This window comes from Sorghum bicolor, chromosome 3 (assembly GCF_000003195.3).
Source record: "Sorghum bicolor cultivar BTx623 chromosome 3, Sorghum_bicolor_NCBIv3, whole genome shotgun sequence".
Lineage (NCBI taxonomy): Eukaryota > Viridiplantae > Streptophyta > Magnoliopsida > Poales > Poaceae > Sorghum > Sorghum bicolor.
Window position 1 is genome coordinate 55,744,703 of NC_012872.2, and position 19,682 is coordinate 55,764,384.

The 19,682-nt window shown below is 41.6% G+C and overlaps 3 protein-coding genes across 6 annotated transcripts; 1 reads left to right on the plus strand and 2 right to left on the minus strand.

Annotated features, from left to right (window-relative positions):
• LOC8054387 (perakine reductase) lies at positions 237 to 4,340 on the minus strand. 3 transcript variants are annotated; one of them, XM_021455255.1, is made up of 6 exons: positions 3,894 to 4,338; positions 3,370 to 3,747; positions 3,061 to 3,233; positions 2,862 to 2,958; positions 1,513 to 1,661; positions 237 to 833 (listed from the first exon to the last, which is right to left on the minus strand). In XM_021455255.1, the coding sequence occupies exons 1-6, from the start codon at positions 3,963 to 3,965 to the stop codon at positions 809 to 811; spliced, it is 894 nt and encodes a 297-aa protein (XP_021310930.1). In that variant the 5' UTR covers positions 3,966 to 4,338; the 3' UTR covers positions 237 to 808. The 3 variants fall into 3 exon arrangements, with proteins under 3 accessions (XP_021310930.1, XP_002458162.1, XP_021310931.1); XM_002458117.2 differs by having other exon boundaries at positions 1,513 to 1,666; positions 3,894 to 4,329; XM_021455256.1 differs by lacking the exon at positions 1,513 to 1,661 and having other exon boundaries at positions 653 to 833; positions 3,894 to 4,340.
• Positions 5,185 to 10,790, minus strand: LOC8054388 (transcription factor bHLH121). Of its 2 annotated transcripts, none has more exons than XM_021456598.1 (5): positions 10,598 to 10,767; positions 10,131 to 10,252; positions 6,694 to 6,845; positions 6,100 to 6,615; positions 5,185 to 6,003 (listed from the first exon to the last, which is right to left on the minus strand). In XM_021456598.1, the coding sequence occupies exons 1-5, from the start codon at positions 10,642 to 10,644 to the stop codon at positions 5,866 to 5,868; spliced, it is 975 nt and encodes a 324-aa protein (XP_021312273.1). In that variant the 5' UTR covers positions 10,645 to 10,767; the 3' UTR covers positions 5,185 to 5,865. The 2 variants fall into 2 exon arrangements, with proteins under 2 accessions (XP_021312273.1, XP_002458163.1); XM_002458118.2 differs by having other exon boundaries at positions 5,670 to 6,003; positions 6,694 to 6,821; positions 10,598 to 10,790.
• LOC8054389 (cleavage and polyadenylation specificity factor subunit 3-II) lies at positions 10,905 to 17,477 on the plus strand. Its single transcript, XM_002455915.2, has 13 exons — positions 10,905 to 11,321; positions 11,387 to 11,573; positions 11,686 to 11,758; positions 13,202 to 13,319; positions 13,431 to 13,504; positions 13,625 to 13,761; positions 14,633 to 14,696; positions 14,988 to 15,053; positions 15,233 to 15,302; positions 15,385 to 15,489; positions 15,822 to 15,963; positions 16,096 to 16,189; positions 16,873 to 17,477. Exons 1-13 carry the CDS (start codon positions 11,297 to 11,299, stop codon positions 17,392 to 17,394), a joined length of 1,677 nt encoding a protein of 558 aa, XP_002455960.1. The 5' UTR covers positions 10,905 to 11,296; the 3' UTR covers positions 17,395 to 17,477.

Sequence of the window (19,682 nt, forward strand, 5' to 3'; positions counted from 1 at the left end):
ACTCATGAACTCTTCAACACATTTGTGAACAACAAAAATACCAGAGAATCATGTTTTGTTTAATCTCTTGCTTTTGTTGTCAGTGTCAGCTTTCAAATGAGATTAGAGTCAGCATACATGTATTCAATAGGTTCAATCTTGGCTGTGACCATAGAACCATGAGCTCTACACTCAGATCTTCACTTTAATGTATTATTCTTCGTCATCCATTATTTTGAACATAGTATTTCCAAACATATGTTATCTAAATGATTTATCATAACTGTCGCACTGCACAAGTCATTGCTGTTGCTAGAACAATGGAGCTGTTTGTTTCAGCGTTTTCACCCCGTGACCCGTTCACAGCACGAGCCACATCCTCATCACCTGTCAGCTTTTACCCCTGAAAGAATCAACACTCCGGCACGCACAAAAGACCCAGCAGCCCCGCGTCCAACTCTATTGTGGCTTGCCGCCACCTTCAGTATCGCGACAGATGTCCAAAATAGAATCTAAAATCAACTAGCTATTACTAATATTTCCTGATGAGACGAGGCATCATGCATTGTCGTACATTATCTGGAACAGAGTGTTCTCAAGATACTGTCCCCATAATATAACAGAATTGCAGGGAGAATAGCTCATCTGTTGCTACAACATTTTATTATTTTAGCAACTCTATTTCCTTGGTGTATCTGCATAGTTCCAATTAGTAGGCCCAAAAGAAGTGTTCTGTCTCGCACCAGCAACATCTTCTTCGCGTATCTCGCTGCTGATTTCTTTCAGATCATCGTCCGTTAACTTCACCTTCAAGGAGTCAATGTTGGCATCAAGATTCTTGATCTTGGTTGTTCCTGAGTAAATTTAGAGAATAATATCTCTGTCAAACTAAATGCTGGCAGTGAATAATAAACCAAGAAGGGTTCAAGAATGGCACATGTGTCATGGCTTGTTTACTTCCACCCAAAAACCCAAAATTTTTTTAAGATTCCTCGTCACATCGAATGTTTAGACGTATGCATGAAGTATTAAATATAGATGAAAATAAAAACTAATTACACAGTTTGGTCGAAATTTACGAGACGAATCTTTTGAGCCTAGTTAGTCTATAGTTGGACAATAATGACCACAAACAAACAAAAATGCTACAGTGTGACGAAAATTTTCCCTTCAGGAACTAAACACGGCCCATGTTTGGAACCAATATTGACATTTTGCAGCTTAGCAAATGAATCATACATCACTCGGTAGTTAGCAAAAGGTTTTACCACTTAGATAACATTTGAAAGGGAGCTCTCTATGTTATCTGAATTGCTTCTGTAAATAAATTGTTGCTCCTCAGTCAAACCAAATATAGTCATTACTAAAGATGGATGCCTCAGTTACCTTATTTTCTGCACCTATTTACAACTTCTGAATGCTATATTTCAGTTTTCACTAAAAAAACTTTTTGATAATTATATATTGTATCAAGTACTGAGAGGGTATTGATATTTGTATTAATGTCATCAAACTAGAATTACAAAGCCACACCTGGTATAGGAATCACATCGTCCCCTTGATGCAGAACCCAAGCTAGAGCTAGCTGAGCAGGGCTGCACCGGTGTTTGTTGGCCAGCTCTTCCATTTTCAGATAAATTTGTTTGTTCTTCTCCAAATTTTCTGCTGAAAACCTTGGGTGCCTTCGCTGATAAAAAAAGTAAAAATGCTTAAGAAATGATGTTTCAAGGAAAAATCTTACTCTTACTAGCTCTAACGGAGTCTCCATATTAATTTTTACGAGATGCGCTAGAAAGAAAGATAAACCCTAAAAATTACCATGGAAATTCGAAAGATCGACCTCAATTTAGTGGACTCTAATTAACATTAATACTAATAATAATTAGATATCATCTACTCCCTCAATTCCAAAAATAAGTGTCATTTTCATTTTCTGAGGAGTCAAATATTTTCAACTCTGATCAAATATATTCAGGAAAGTATTAACATTTATAATACATAATTATTATCATTAGAATCATTAGATATATCATTAGATCTATTTTCACAATAAACTTATTTGAAAATATAAAATGTTGCTAATATCTACTACAAACATAGTCAAACTTAAAAAACGCTTGACTGACCAATTTTTTTTTGCAAAATGGACGTTGTAGCATTTTTGTTTGTACTTGATAAATATTGTCCAATCATGGACTAACTAGGCTTAAAAGATTCGTCTCGCAATTACAGGTAAACTGTGTAATTAGTTATTTCTTTTATCTATATTTAATACTCTATGCTATGCATGTGCTGCACGATTCGATGTGACGGAAAATTAAAAAAATTTTGCAAAATATTTTGGAAACTAAACAAGACCTCATCTTGGGACGGATGGAGTATATTTTTTTTTGAGAAAAATTCACTGGCGGTCCTCGAACTTGATATGGAATGCCTTCTAGGTCCCTGTACACTCAAAATGCTAGTTTTAGGTCTTTAAACTTGGTTCCGGGTCTCATCAATATCTAAATGGATCTTAACCCACACTTATGCTGATGTGGTATGTATTTGACATGTGGGGCCTGCTCCATCCCATCCTCAGCCCCCTGTCTCTCTCTTATCTTCTACGGCCTTGACCGTGGCGGCCCTGACCGCGGCGGCCTTGCCATTTGACCCGGGCAGGTGGCGGCGTGCCGTGCCGGCCTGCACGAGGCGCGCGGCGGCCGCGCTGCATGCGGTGTGCCCGAGCGTGGCAAGGGCGGGGGGCAGCAGTGGCCCTTGACGCGCAGCGAAAATGTTCGGTTTTGAGGTTTGATATGGCCAAAATCAGACTCTGGGCAATTATCCTATGGGCAAAAGATTCTAAGTCGTCTAGGAGCATAGATTTGATAGAGTATATTTACCAGATTAGATGCAGCGGACACTTGTTCCGTGACTCCTCGTCCGCCGAAAAACCCTTTGCCAATCGGGCTGTAAGGAACAATTCCAATGTCCAATTCTCTAGCGCCCACACAGGAGCACACAATGCATTGGGTTAGCTAGATGATGATGATCGTGAAGGTCAGAATGATGCACACATGCCCAAGTTCCAGCCGAGCTCACCTGCAGAGCGGCACAATCTCGGGCTCGATGTCGCGAGACCAGAGCGACCACTCCATCTGCACCGCGGTGATCGGGTGCACAGCATGCGCACGCCTAATGGTGTCCGGGCTCGCCTCTGACAATCCGATGTACTTGACCTTCCCCTCCTCCACCAGTTTCTTGAGCTCGCCAATCTGCCGCGAATTAATTTGGATTTCGCACATATATAACAATTAATTAATTAACTCCGATGAGCACCGATGACAGCAATTAAGAGAATTCACATCAACTAGCTATGGAAGTGAAAGAGCAGCAGCAGATCAGAGAGACCGTGTCCTCGATGGGGACGGTGGTGTCGACGCGGTGCAGGTAGTAGAGGTCGATGCAGTGGACGCCAAGGCGGCGGAGGCTGGCCTCGCAGCAGGCGCGCACGTACTCGGGCCGGCCGCAGACGGTCCAGGCGCCGCTGGCGTCGTCCCGCGCAAGCCCGAACTTGGTGGCCACCTGCACCTGCTCCCGCGGCAGCTGCTTGAGCTGCTTCCCGAGCAGGATCTCGTTGGTGAGAGGCCCGTAGATGTCGGAGGTGTCGAAGAAGGTGACCCCGCGACGGAAGGCGTGCGCGATGACTGCGGCCGCCGCCTCGTCGTCGAGCGCCGCCGATCCGTAAGCGCCGGTGAGGCCGAAGCACCCGAAACCCAGCTTGGACACCTTAATTTGTTTGTCATCGCAACGAAACCACCCAGAGCCAGAAGAGAAATGAAACGACGATCATGGCAATGGAACTATAACGACTCCTGAATAATCAGCTGCACACGCATGCAGAGATGAGGAGAACAGTGGATCGGATCACTCACCTCTAATCCCTGGGCGCCGAGCTTGACTCGGGGAACCACCACCTGGATGGCTGCTGCTTGCTCCTCCTCCATAGCCTAGCTTTCGTCGTAGCGTAGGGGAGAGCAGCAGGACGACAACGGTGCACTGCAGTGGTGTAGTCGTAGAACTACTAGCTCGCACCTATTTCCGGCGGGATTCTAACCAACACTTCTCGTTTTTAAGCTTAACCGCAACCTTGTAATCTAGTTAATAATTCCCTTAACTAGCTAGTTAGCTGATGATTGTCATCTTGACACATGTGTATTGCTTTCATATATTTCATCATGTCTCTATCAGTCTATGTCTATATATGTGGTGGGCATTTAGTTCTTCGGGGCCGGATACCATGGAGCCTGGACTTTTCGCTTTCGCCGGTCGCCGCAAAGTCAACGCTCGTCTGAGGTCTTGTCCAAAAATCCAAAACTTTACAAGATTCTTCATCACATCGAATCTTGCGGTACATGCATGGAACGTTAAATATAGATAAAAAAGATAACTAATTGCACAGTTTACCTATAAATCACGAGACGAATCTTTTAAGCCTGGTTACTCCATGATTGGACAATGTTTGTCAAATAAAAACAAAAGTGCTACAGTATCAAAATCTAAAAAAAATTTGGATCTAAACAAGGCCTGAGAGTGACCACAAGTTTTTGAAGAAACTTGAGACTGAAGGCAAGGTGCCCATTTTAGCACGCCACCTGATTGTATGGAAATTTACACTAATTCTTCCTTCGGTTACTGCTACAGCCTAGACTTTGGACAGCAGCAAGGTTAGTCATGTGGAATTGCCAATCTTTTTTTTGGACTAATTCCCTCTCTAAACAGTGCCTAGCGGCCTCGACGCAAACACTACTGATCGATGTTTCATCATGCTATAAAGGCGGTAGACATGCCAATCTTTTTTGGACAGCTTGCAAAAATGCTTGGAGTGCCTCTGGTGCACTTGTAATTGCTTCCAAATTATGTAAGACGATTTGGCCCAAGATTCGTAACTTTTACTAATGTCCATGGTGGTATACCATAACTAGATGTATAAATAATATATTTATAGAAAAACTAAAACGTCTTATTATTTGAAATTTGAAATGGAGTGAGTAGGAAGAATAAGACTGGTAGTCTAGTTAAATTAATACACAAAGAACTATACATTCCAATGCAATGGTATAACAAAGCTTGTGTGTTACATAAATAGAAACATGATTTGTCCCAAAGCATAATACCTACCTTCGAACTCGCCAAGTGAACAAATCCACCATGAAATATAACGTGGGAAGAATAGGACTGGTGGTCTGTCAAATTAATACACAAAGAACTATATTCCAATGCAATTGTGTAACAAAGCTCAATGTACAAACTTCAAGGGCTTGTTGCCTTGTTCAGCAAAGCTTGGTATAGCTGAGGTAGCCAAGGAACAATTTCTTGTAGATGCCAGCAGAACAAACTTGCAGCTGAAATTAATCACTACCAAACCCCGCGTTGCCCAGCAAATAGATTAAGCAAACATTATACTATATTATCTATATTCCACTTATTTACCTATTTCATGCAGAAATTTATGTAAAATGATTCTCTAGGACGAACTATGCAATGGTACTAGAATCCAGTTATTGTTATGAATATCTATCTGGCATGCAGAATACTGACAATGCTTGCCTACTGGAGTCCCTACTGAACCGCCATTGATTTTGCTGCTTATGATTTTGTTCTCTACCTTTTGTTTTCCTTTCCAGCAAACTTTTATCCACTAACAATCATGAGAACAGCACCCCGTTTAACAGATACTATGCTTCTACCAAATCACACGCCTCCCAATTTGTGAGTCATCCAGCTAGCAACAATAGCAAATTACACTGCATATAATGTTGGTAGCTCACTTATGGGAGGTTAACATAGATCTTTTCTCAATCTATACTTGCCTACGTTTTGTATGTTAATCAATCGTCAAGCAACTTATTCATCAACAGCACTATTAGAAACATCTGGGGGCCCACTGGAAGAGCATCTGCTTGAACTACTGCTTTCAGTGAGAGTGCAACCATTAATTTGCTTTATGCAATGCTTCTTTGTTTTCAAATCCGAAGAGGAATCCTGTGACAATGGCAAACATCGATTATAACTTAGCTTGCTTTTATATCTAATCATAATTTGAACAAAAGAATTTACTAACTGAAAAATGTCCCTTACATTGTTAGCAATCTCTGAGTGTGATTGACATGAAGAACCAGGAGTCTTCAATTCCAGATCAGTAGCGATATCACCAACATCACTGCTTCTCATTCCGCAGCTTGGTTGCTGCGGTGTAGATGACTTGCTTCTACAGTCTTGTGCTGGAGAGTTAGACCTATGACTACTTGAATGGCCAACTGGAGTATTAAGTTGGTTAGATGGCTGATCAGTGGGAAGATGGCAGGGCTGTGTATATGCCATGTAAGGGATGCATGCATTTGGGATGGTTCCGGAAGTTTGACTGTGGAAGAAGGGGTATGTTTGCAACTGCGGATGCATGGGTACAGCACCAGAGGGTATGTGAACTGGGACTGGATAGGGATATGCTGGAGGTGGCCCCATGACAACAGAAGGCTCCATTCCAGCCCACGGGTATAACACTCGCATTCGTTGCTGATACTGGTTATTCAAATTATCAACCTCAGATTTCAGTGAAGCTTTCTCATCTCTAAGCTCATTTTTTTCTTGTGTTAACTACAAGTACCAGTAGAAATGTGTATCAGGAGTCAGAACATTTCTGCAGTTGACCTGTTTCTTTGTACTAATATTTACCTCACGTGCTTCTTCAGAAAGTGACGTGTATTCAGCTTTCAGCTTGTTCACCTGAGTAGTCAAATCTTTCAGCATTTGGATTGTGTCACCAAGTATAGTTGCCTTATCGTTCCTGGGACGGTCTGGATCTGGATATAGAGTCAACTCTACCACTTCAGAAATCAAATAGATGGAGCTAGTATTATGAGTAGCACATACAACTTTTGAACATTGTTTAATTTTGATTATGATTAACTATCAAAGCTACAACATATTTTTTCTTAATTTTAAGACAAGTAACACATTATTTGCAGGACATCAAACACAAGGTCCCAGACTAGCTTACTGTGATTAACCTTTCTACAGGTGCCACTGTGGACAATTACTGACTAATAAACACTAAAAATCAAGGGCACCTATACACAGGCTAAGCCAAGAAGTGGAGACCTTCCAACAGCTCAAGAAAGTGACTTCAATCCTTTTCCAAGATTTTGGATGCATTATATCATAATTTTTGTTATTGGTTATTTGAAATAGCTTCATAAAAGGCTCATAACAGGGCCTTTGTTAGGTCTGGTGGATGGAGAAGAAAAAAGACTAAAGAAGCCAGGACTTTGTCCCAAATGTCCTACACTGATGCTGAACAGGTCAAAATTGATTAGTATAGAGGGCCGCTTCTAAAATGCAGTAAAAGAACTTATCACCCTGTGGTTCACTGCATAACTGCATAAGATCTATGCATGTATGTACGTACAAGTTTCACTGCAGATCAGCTCATTAAAGTATACTGTCAATACATAGTTTCACTACTAACACACAAATAAGGTCAATGAAAGGTACATAGCAAATGTAAGTTCCTTGTGCATTGTTTGAAGAGAATGCCCCGATGAGTAGGAGGGCACAGGATGAAACTAGTAGATTTAGCTCCTCCACGCCTCCAGCGACCGCAGCCGCTGTCGGCGATCCCTGACGCTCTCCTAGCATTGGAGTTGTCATTAGCAAGGCGCACCGTTTCTCTGGGTCACCTTTTTCTCTTTGTGAAATTTCGCCAGAGATGAATGTGATGTACTCTTGTATTGAACTACACTAGGGGTATAATGTTTGTTTGTTCTTCTGTCCATGAGTCAATATTAATAATAAACTGATATTTTAGCTCCATGCTATAGGATCTTTCAGTCTTCAATAACTGTCCTTAGTTCGTGGCGGCAGACAACATCCTACCCCCCTTCGGCTAGCATGTGTGCTCATGCTGTGATGGGTACCACACGATCCAATGGAGATCCTAATCGAGTCCACTGCAGCAGAAGGATTGAATGGTGCCCCTTCCATCTTTGCATGGGTCGGTGGATAGTTCCAAGTTCGCTCCATGGAGCAACCACCCCTGTCTTTAAAAATCAAGGCAATGCAGCAGAAAATCTGCATATAATGCCTTCTTTTTAGGAAGGGTTCGCTCAGCGCCTTGGAAAAGGATTTGGAAAACTTGGGGCCCCCTATGGTCCAAAATTTTCGTTTGGCTTGCGGTGAAAAATCAATGTTGGACTGCTGATCGCGTTGCCAAGCATGGTCTTCCTCACCTGGCTCTCTGCCCCCTTTGTGATCAAGCTGAAAAATCCATCCAACACCTCCTTGTCTCATGTGTTTGTGCCTGCTGTATCTGGACCTAAGGGCGCCCCAGGCCAATACCAGTAGTTTTTCAAGCTGGTGGCGCCAAGCAATAAAAAAGTTGCCAAAGAAAATCAGGAAAGGCCTCAACTCTCTCATCATTCTGATGGCATGGGAAATATGGAAGCACCAGAATGAATGTGTTTATAATGGCATAAGGCCAAATGTCATGACATCCTACAGGTAGTGGCAGATGAGTGTGTCCTCTGGTGCTCAGCAGAAGCTAAAGATCTCCAAGAGCTCCTGGTCAGGGCTTTTACAGGAGGCCTTCATTTTTTATTTCAGGGGACCTGATCATCTTTTTTCAGTTTTTTATCTGTGGTTTCCCTCTTATTTTCTTTTAGGGTTTTGTGTGTGTCTTTGAGTGGGAGAACTCCTTTTCACCGATGTATTTCTCTCTTCTCCCTTGTTAATGAAATGATACACAAATCTTTTGCTTGTTTGAGAAAAAAAACATGGAACTTTCAAGTAGTATGACAGCAGAACAAAAGAAATCCTAAACAAATGTCAAAAATCATGAGTTGAGTAGGACATGTGGAGATAGCCAAACATGCAAAGACACAAAGCACTTGCAGTACAGTTTATGCAGTTATTATGCACATATCTGCAGTTACAAACACCATGTGTGAGGATTACCAGTTCCTGATAACTTATTTTTGGTTCGAACATCAGGTCTGATAGGGTTAACATGATGTGAGCTCCATGACTAAAGTTTTGGAAATATAACTTTTCCAGCCCCATAAGGAAAAGTTTCCAATTAAACTACACAATTAGTTTCAGTATCAATATGCGATATTATTTGAAAATATTGATCATTACAAAAGTAAAACAGATAAACCAAGAAAAGATTGGCAAAGATACACAAGTAATATTTAAAGGAAACAGACCTAATTGCCTCAATTAGATGGAGCAGCACAATCCTTTTAATAATAGAGAAAAATGTGGTCTAATTCAACATTACTTAAATATTATAACCCTTGCAGTGCATTTGTCAAGTACTGGAAAGGGGCACAGGAATTAGTAGTGGTAGTTGATAGAGGGAATAAAGATGGTAATTTGATTTTCAGTCCCGATCCCTTGTTTGGTTTGTGGAGGAAAAATAAGAGGGGGGCACTTAAGTTTGGTGTGTGGATTTTGAGTCGGAAATTATATGACAAGTTATGATCGGTGGATAGAATGTATTTATCTTCCACTAAAAGCACAGTTCCCACTCAATTACCACCCCTCCCCTAGGAAGCGATTAGTGGGGGATTTGGTCCTCTAAACTCCATTCCCTGTCCCACCAAAATTCCCACTCTCATGAAACAAACAAAATATTTTTAAATTCCTACCTCCTAAGTCCCATTCCCTCCTTCTAATTAGTCCGAACCAAACATGCCCTTGGTATGCGTCATGGGAAACACTATGAAAGAGATAGAGTATGACGCGTGAACCATAAGGACAGCAAGACCAAAACTCAAATTGGATACAGACACTTGTAGACCTCATAAAATTTTTACCAGTACCATACAGTATCTCTAATATAAGGCATTAAATGTGGTAATAACTATATATTCTTGTTAACTTTCCTAGTCAACTTGAAGAGATTGGTATACAGCATGATACTGTGGAAATGCTATATAGTTAGTATATGGCAGTATGGCACTGTATTGGAGCATATGTTGGTTGTATAGGATGAACAGGTCGTAGACGTAGCTTGTGCTTTAAGATAAACATTCTTGCTGATTTAGTCTTTCTTTCTTTTCTTTTTATAACTCATAGGAGCAACAAGAAAATCCTTGAAAACTACATCATACCAAGTGCATTTCCCAAGTCCTGGAACTGCTCGTTTAATTTATCTCTTCGCATCTTCTCTCGATCAGCCTTTTGTACCTTGCGTGCAGAGGTTGAACCCTGGGCTTTACACTCTGCCCTTTGACTTGATAAAAGAAGGGACATTAATTAGAGCAAATTTCAGGTCTGATAATAAATTGTTTTGTACAAAATCACAGGCAAGATGATCCATGTTAGAATTCCACTGGTTACAGGGCCGAACCCAACAAAAGACATGGGTGTAGACAGTACACATGTACACCCGATAAAAAGAAAACCGAAGTTAGTAGGCGTAGTACATGTATACACTTGTAATTAGATCAGATTCGAATACAAATAGCCACATAGCTCAAGTTAGATCAGATCCGAATACAAATAGCCAGATAGCTCAAGTTAGGGTTCCGGTGCTCAATTTTACACAGCAGGAAGGAAAGAGAAGGGACGGGCATACCTGCCATGGTGGGTTCCGGTCGCCGGCAAAGGCCCCGACGAAGACATGGGCAGCAGGGGTGTAGGGCGGCGGTCGCTCTAATTCTCGCGCGCGCGGGGTGAACGGGAGAAGAGAAACAGCAGACTGGTGTGAACGCAAGAGCGCTGAGCGCAGTTCATCCGAGGCTGTTTACAGCTATACTTCTCCGCGTTCCCAATCCAAAAAAAAAAAAAAAAAACTTCTCCGCGCGCTACTGGGCCACTTTCTCTAACGAACGAGCCTAGCTAGCAGACTGGGCCGCATAAACATTGGGCTTCGTTCTTCCGCAAAACTCCCCGGCCTGCCGCCGTACTCCATCCTCTAGTCGAGTTGTGCGCCGCCCTTCTCCATCGTCGCCGTCCCGCCGCCGCCGCCCTCTCCGTCGTCCTCGCCGACACGCGGCCCTCTTCCATACTCTCCGTCCTCGCCGGCTCGCGCGGTCCCGCGCCTGCCTCCAGTTCCTCCCCTCGAGGGAAGGTGGCGGCGCCCGAGCCCCGAGAGAGCTTCTCCGAGCGGGCTTAGGCCCGCCGGCGCCGAGTTCTCCTCTGGATTTTTGTGTGCCTGAGTTGTTCCTGGAAGCACACTCCCAATTGAAGCGTGATCAAATAAAGTTGTTCCAAACAGGGCCCTCGGCTCCGGTATGGGTGTTTAGATTGTGGCTCTAGGCGTGGAGTTTCAACAATGGCAATCGAGTGCCTCGTGCTAGGTACGCGGCATCGCGTTCCTCTCTTCACCCTCCTTCGAACGCAATGCTAACGCTGGTGATTGCAGGGGCGGGGCAGGAGGTGGGGAAAAGCTGCGTGGTGGTGACCATCGGCGGGAAGCGCGTCATGTTCGACTGCGGCATGCACATGGGCTACCACGACCACCGCCACTACCCGGACTTTGCGCGCGCGCTCGCTGCCTGGGGAGCGCCCGACTTCACCACCGCCATCTCCTGCGTCGTCATCACGCATTTGTGCGTTGCAGATAAACATTTCACCCTTTCCTCTTTTTTTTTCTTTTTGTACTGGTAATTTTCTTCAAATTCTCACGATTGGATGCGGGCTGAGGAAGCTTGTGCTGTGCAGCCACTTGGATCATATCGGGGCGCTGCCCTACTTCACTGAGATCTGCGGGTACCACGGCCCCATCTACATGACGGTGAGCTATGAACACGTGATTATTGTTAGTGTTACTAGCTAAGTGCCCGTGAGTTACTATGGCCAACAGAAATTATTAACAAAAGTTGCTTCATGTGAATTTAACTGCTAATTGCAATTTTTTTATAACTTTTTGTTATAATAAAAGCTTCATAATTATTTTGATGGTAACAAAAATCATAAGTTCCTTGCCAATAGGAAATTACAATTAATATTAAAATTAAAACACAAAAATCTAGCAACACAGTGAGTATTGTTCAAAATTGATCCAGAAAGCATCGCAAGCAATAGAAACCATAAATCCAGGTTAAATTAAAGCCATCATAGTAGAACAAACCTTGGGTTTGGCTAAGACATGTCTCTTAATTGACATCAGCTGTAAGTGTACAAATGCAATATGCACGCATATCACCCCTTGCAATATCTGAGTAACTTCCTGGAGCACATTGAAATTGACTGAAACATACTTGGACATCTTTTTGTTTTCACAATGGAGATTGATGCAGACCTGCTGTGCAAGATTGAGTAGTTATTCTTCCATGATCAGTATATAGATGGTATAATAAAACTGAGGCACCTAGCTAGTTTCGGACTGGTGCTGATGTTGAAGTCTAACAGAGTAGCCAGTTAGTGTTTACTGAAAAACTAATTGAAAGCAGCAAGCACATGAATAATATATTGAGTAAGGCATGCTGAAGTTTCAATGTTCCAGTTAAGACTGAATGGCGATCAATTGCAATGACTTTATTCTTAAACTGGAATGTTACATTCAAACAATCACTCAAAACGTACAAATGTGTGATATCAAAACCCAGTTACAGAATCACCTGAGGAATCATATGGTTAGCAGCCAAGCATTGTCTTAGCAATGTGGATACATCATTTGGGCTGGATAGTAAAGGTAGAGTACAGGCATCCCCCCCTGGCACCACACGAATATTTCTCTGACCAAGCAACCAATACCTACTTTCAGGAAGAGAAGCTTGGGAATCGTATTTGTATATCTCCATCTACATATCTAGAATATGTCCAGAACCATGTATTCAATAACTATAGTATATATCTTCATCTACATATATGAATATATGAAGAACCAAATACTTCATAACCATGATTACCATGAAGCAGTTTTGATGCGGTTGAACTTAATCCATAGAAACAAACTATAACTTTTGCACCTGATTGTCTTCTAAATTAGCTAAACATGCTCTACACAACATGTGAAATCAATTAAAGGCAGAGCAATCTGGATTGATTGGGTTGTTTAAAGTTTGGATTGTACTGCTTCTGATCGAAGAAGTATGCTTGGGTGAATGGTCTTGCATTATTAGCTTATATGCTTGGGTGGTTGTATTCCTTGGTCTCCCTACTTCTTATATGAAGCATCTATATGTCGCGATGATTGATGGTCACTCCATAACTTATGTCATGGTACCTCAATCAGTATCCTACAAAGGCTTTAGCTCCATTTATGCTCGAGGACTATCGGAAAGTAACGATGGATCAGAGAGGGGAGGAAGAGCAATATAGCTATGAAGATATTCTTAGGTGTATGAAGAAAGGTAATCTTAGTTCAGTTTGGAACTTCTAGTACCTGTCTACTTAGCACTGATGCTGGCGCAGAAGTAAGCTTGTATCATAATCCTCTTTACTTGTAATACTTGACCTTTCAGTCATACCAATGGACTTGAAGCAGACTATTCAAGTAGATAAAGACCTAGTGATCCGTGCCTATTATGCTGGACATGTAAGTTTCTTACGCTGTTGTTCATTCAACATTCTGCTTAGTGTTCTTTAAGTAATTTGAAGTCAAGTATTGATTTAGTTCTCTACTTTCTAATCTAGTAAAACCGTTGCCAAACTCAAGGTTATAGGGGCTGCCATGATTTATGCAAAAGTTGGGGATGCTGCTATGGTTTACACCGGGGATTACAATATGACACCAGATAGACATCTTGGGGCCGCACAAATTGATCACCTGAAGTTGGATCTCTTGATAACAGAGTATGGTCTAACCTCAAACTCTAAACATATTTTTCTGTTTTCTGGTTGCCTTTACATGGATTTGTAACCAAGTGTTGTGATTTATGCTACATTATATCCATAGGTTATTTCTTATGTCTTCACACCACAGTTTTTTATGGGGTGGAGGACCCTGACTATGTAGATGGTAGTCATAATCGGTAGAGGGGCGAGCGTGTTCACCTTGGTGCCCTATATTTGGGAAGAGAGGGAGGGAGTGATGGTATTTTGTTGCCCAAGTCCTACTGATTACATCTGCTCAGTTAATAAACACCAAGTTCAGCAACCTCCTACTTCCAAGCACTAACAAACCAATAGCTAACAAGTCAAAGCAATCCTAGAACTGACCAAACCAACTGAAACTAAAGACCTTGTAACTTGTTAAGCAGTTGTTGCCGTACTCTCTGGTGTGTTACCGCTATGCTCATGGCACGCCTGCACCGCTCTTCATGGAGCATCTGCTATAGTGCTTGCCCTACATAAAAACAGGGTCTAGAGGGTATGTTTTACCTATTTGACTTTTCATGTCTGTGATTGTCTTGGTTGATATCAGATTTTGGGAATATGCTCCAGACCACCCGTGGACCATTGCTTAGCTCTTGTTGTTAGCCAATCTGTTCTCCCGGACATTGTTTGGGTTATACTTGTAAATTATCTATATAGTTTGTTATTGGACTTGCTACGCAGTTGAATGTACTAGTTTCTAATGCTGCGATAGTCAATGAACCTGCATTTGTTTTGTGGTTGCAGTGGCTTAAAGTTTTACTGTTATATTTGAATCAAGAGCATCTAATGTTGTGGATGATTCTTTTTTCCTGCATACATAGCCAATTAACTGATTTTCTTTATGCAGATCAACATATGCTAAAACTATACGTGACTCAAAGCATGCCCGAGAGAGGGAGTTCTTAAAAGCGGTATGCAAAATCTGAACTTCGCTGCAGTGTATAGATTTGTAGATTTTTCATTGCATGTGTAGCAACCAATGCTTTTCCAATGATGCACTACTCTATTTTCTAGGTTTTACATTGTATGTGCTTAAGATTATTTGGGCACAATACAGTCCACCAAGTGTGTCTATGTTTGTTTTTATTCCCTGACGTTTTGGTCCAAGAAGATGCATTCTGACTGTATTAAGCCAAAATCTTGTGAAGTGTACACGGTTGATTTTGCTTCTAAGGCATAACTGAGTATATGTTTCCCTCTAGGTACATAAATGTGTTTCTGGTGGAGGTAAAGTTCTAATTCCAACGTTTGCTCTGGGAAGAGCTCAGGTATTCTTCGTCTCTCTTAACTCTACTTTATGGGACCAAGTGATGATTAAGTGTGATAACTATATGACTTAAATAGTTAAATGAGCAAGTTTCACTGTGAAGTACCATCCCGAAGGCACAGTGTTCAAAGGTTTCATAGTTTGAGTATCCATTTATGAGGTATGACGCCTGTATTTCAGGAACTATGCATGTTACTGGATGACTATTGGGAGAGGATGGACTTGAAAGTTCCTATTTATTTTTCAGCTGGTATGTGTGGTTTCTTGAAAGTTGAAACAGTCTTTTAATTTTCTGCTGCATGTGAAGTTTTACTTGTTGATTTGTGCTATAGGTTTAACCATTCAAGCTAACGTGTACTACAAAATGTTGATCGGATGGACTAGCCAAAAGATCAAGGACAGCCATGCAGTGCATAACCCCTTTGACTTCAAGCATGGTATGGTTCAGTTCTACAAAAGCTAATTGTCTGATCCTACTTTGAGTGAAGATGAAGTGCATATGATTGAGTTCAAAATCCGAATATCAGTAGAATTTTAACTAAGTAACTAACCCTCCAATTTATCCTTTTATTTTTTGCTATATTTTGTAATTCCATGACACCAATTGGTTTTTTATATTTCTTTAATGAAACATTTGTTTATTTAATCATAATATTGATAATAATTGTTGCTATTTCACTTTTTATGTGGTAACCACAATTGAGATATGAGGTGTTCTGTCTTTTATTCGCAAATATTGAAATAACAGAGAGTATTTTTTACATTTCAGTTTGCCACTTTGAGCGTTCCTTCATTAACAACCCTGGTCCCTGTGTACTTTTTGCAACACCTGGTATGATTAGTGGGGGATTTTCTCTTGAGGCGTTTAAGAAATGGGCACCATCAGAGAAGAATCTGATTACACTTCCCGGGTATACTCCTTACCTTTCTTGTTTATTCCATTTTTTAATCTTTTAGTTAAATATCATATTCATATAGGCAAGCTTTATGAAACCTATTATTCTACAGTTATTCTGATGCTGCCTTTCTATTTTTCCCGACAGATATTGTGTTTCTGGAACCATTGGTCATAAGTTAATGTGTGGGAAACCTACAAGGATTGATTACAAGGACATTCATATTGATGTCAGATGTCAGGTTGATTTTCACCTCATTTCATATTTTGCTAAAAAATGTACAAAGTTAAATACTAATGACAAAAACATGGTCAACCAGAAGGAAGCCATGTAAAACACTAGTGCTTATCTTTACCATATGCTTATACATTGTTGAAGTCTGGCTTTTAAATTCGATCCATATCAAGCTCTACTTATTGTTCTGCACGATTAAATTTTACTCACTAAAGGTTGCTTGCTCAAGGCCCTTAGTTGTCTAGTGCGGTTGGCTGGTTTTGGTCGTTTTTGTTTCTTTTTATGAGTTTTTGTGAGTAGTATGTGTTGAGGAGGGGCTTTCGTAGTCTCCTCCCTGTTTTTGTACATTTTGTACTTTATCTTAATGAAATGGCACGGAGTGCTCCTGTGTTGTTTGATAAAAAAAAGAAAAAAAAAATCTACTCAGTACCATTCATGAAGCATATGAGTGTTAGCACTCAACACAATAGGTCCACAGGAAACATGTAAGTCTAGGAATTGGAGCTTTCTCTGAGATTAATCATGATGTTTGAAGTTTCTGATAGAATGCTGCTGTCAGTGTCTAATATCTTACATTTCAGTTTTGTCTCTTTTGGCACCTAAGATTTACTCGAACCCTTGCATTTTTTTAATTTCTGATGTTTTTGCCCCCTACACTGAGTTTTTTGCCCCCTTTATTTTTTTTACCAGATTCATCAGCTAGCATTCAGTCCTCATACAGACTCCAAAGGGATTATGGATCTGACAGAATTCCTGTCACCCAAACATGTAATTCTCGTTCATGGTGAAAAGCCTCAGATGGCTTTTCTGAAGGAGAGGATCGAATCTGAATTGGGGATGCCTTGCTATTACCCAGGGAATAATGAATCCGTCTCCATTCCGACAACCCAGAACCTTAAAATGAGTGCCACAGAAAGGTTCATTACAAGCTGTGCTGTGGAGCAAGGTAAACGTAGCCTGCACAAGCGGAACCTGATTTGTGGTACAGGTTTGTCAGAAGTGATTGGCAGCGATGAGGAGGCGGCGGAGGGCATTCTTCTGATGGAGAAACACAAGTCTCCGAAAATTCTTTGTGAGGATGAGCTCCTTGAAGTGCTGGGCATGGAGCAGCATCTTGTCCAGTTTGAACCAATGGTCTCCAGAATTGTAGCTGATGTTGAATCGGAGTTGCAGCGGGCTAAGGCAGCGGATTTAGATAGCGATGGGAAATGAATGCAACAGTATAAGTGTACATTGCCATAATTTGGCCCATTATTATTTCACCTTTCTTTCCCGACAATGCGGGGAATGCCATACACCACTTTAGAGCAAGTTTAATAATACAGTCCACTTGTTGGCTGTAAGGTTCCTTACAGCCTTCTTGCAGCCCACCCATACAATAGTTAGCTATTCACTATTAAGAGCAAGTATTATAGTGGGCTGTAAGCTGGCTAAATGCTGAGGTGAAGGAGAGAAGAGAGGAGAGAGAGGAGAAGCGGGCTGTAAGCTTACAGCCAGCTTAGGCACAGGAACCAAGGAACTTTGTGAGAGAGACAAGTGGGTCATGTATTAATAGTGAATAGCTAACTATTGTATGGGTGGGCTCGGAAACCTTACAGCCAGCAAGTGGGCTGTATTATTAAACTTGCTCTAATACATGGTCCATTTATCTCTCTCACAAAGTTTTTTGGTTTTTGTGTCTAAGCTGGCTGTAAGCTTACAACCTGCTTCTCCTCTCTCTTCTTCCTTCTCTCCTCCACATCAGCATTTAGCCAGCTTACAGCCCACCATAATACTTGCTCTTACCTTACCTACAAGCCTTTTTAGGGTCCTTGAGAATTACCACCTATTAGGGCACCTGCAGCTGTAAGAGCTAGTTAGTTCCTGGCTGTAAGATAATCTCGGTGTTACTTTTAGCAATGACTCCTAGTATGATCGACTTATATGACAACCTCACATGATATTGAAATATATATGATCTTGAAATATGTTGTTGGAGCTGCTCTTAAGTAGACTGGAGAGCTAGGTACCAAATTTTGGGACCTTCAGTAGGTACGGTTTCCTTGTGCCTTTTAATACATACCAAGTTGTATTATATTATCCATTAAAATTCCATGATTAGACTAGAATAAATTCTACCGACGGTTGAACTTGTTTCGAGTTATCATTCGTGGTTCAGGTATTTATTTATTTACAAATTGTACACACAACTCTAAACTTATCCCGAGTGTATTTACAAATTGTACATACAACTCTCTAAACTTATCGCACACTTTGGCTCTCTAAGCCTGCACACTCAACTCTGTAAAACTGCTTTAAGTTCTCATATCTGTTCCAGTACTTGTATCATATAGCCCAAACCCTCCTTCGTACTGCACTGTCCTCAGTCCTCACCATGTGCCATGGTCGTGTCGTCGTCCCACACCTGCCTACACTGTTTTGCTGGTGTGCCCATACAACCATATATCATTAACACGATATGACTCCACATGAGACTAAAAGCCCTTGCTCCACAAGTATCCTCGTTAACATGGTATGACTCCACAAGAGACTAAGCCCTTGGTGACTCGGATCAGTCAGTGAGGTAGGCCCACTAGTTGTGCCCGCACGCCTCCGGTGGAAACGACCATGATAGGTTGAGGATACCGAGCATCTCCAAACGTTTGTTATTTTTTACTTGACAAATTTTATGATTTGTCAACTCTCAAAATAATAAGGAAACTAAAAAAAATAGTACCTCTTCAAGAGTTTGCTATTTTGGACTTGGCAAAATGAAAAAAAAAATCCCACAAGATGATTTTTTTCCTCTGGGCCGCGTGCTTCCCCTCCTCCCCTTCGCGAGAACGCCGCCGCCGCATCGTAGCTTCATCGATCGGTTCCCTGGCGTCAGACCTAGCGTGGACCCTAGAAGAACAATGACTACCCACAGCGTCGGTCTTGCCCTAGCAGACGCCGACTATCCTAGCTGGACATGAAGATTGACGGTGGGAAAAAGAGGGAACCACGTACCTGAACGTTGGATGGCCTGACTTTGCGTTGAGGAGCGAAGAATGGCGGCGGTGCAACCTTTTCTTCACACGGATGAAGGAGAGGCATGGCCTTTTCTTTGCGCGCGTGGAGAAAGGAAACGTCGAGCCAGAAATCGAGATGGCAACTTGATATGTCAAGTTGCTATTTTTGAGCGCTAGAAGTCATGATATGTCAAGTTGCTATTTTGCCAAGTTGATTTGCCCAACTGCTGGAGGCATTTTTTTATTTTACCAAAATTCTATGGATACTAAGTTGTTTTGCCAAACGCTTAGAGATGCTAGATTGACCTCCCTCGGCACAGTTATCTAATGCCTTATTGAAAAGTCGGGTTGGTCAGGGGGTTGGATGTTCGCTCCACTCCACAAGACGAAGGGCCCATTGTTAACCTTCTTACAAGTGAGGATGTGAATAGGGTTTACCATGACTTGCCATGTAGCCACCATTTGCAGAATAAGTGGTGACACCAACAATCGTGGACGATTGTAGTGTCA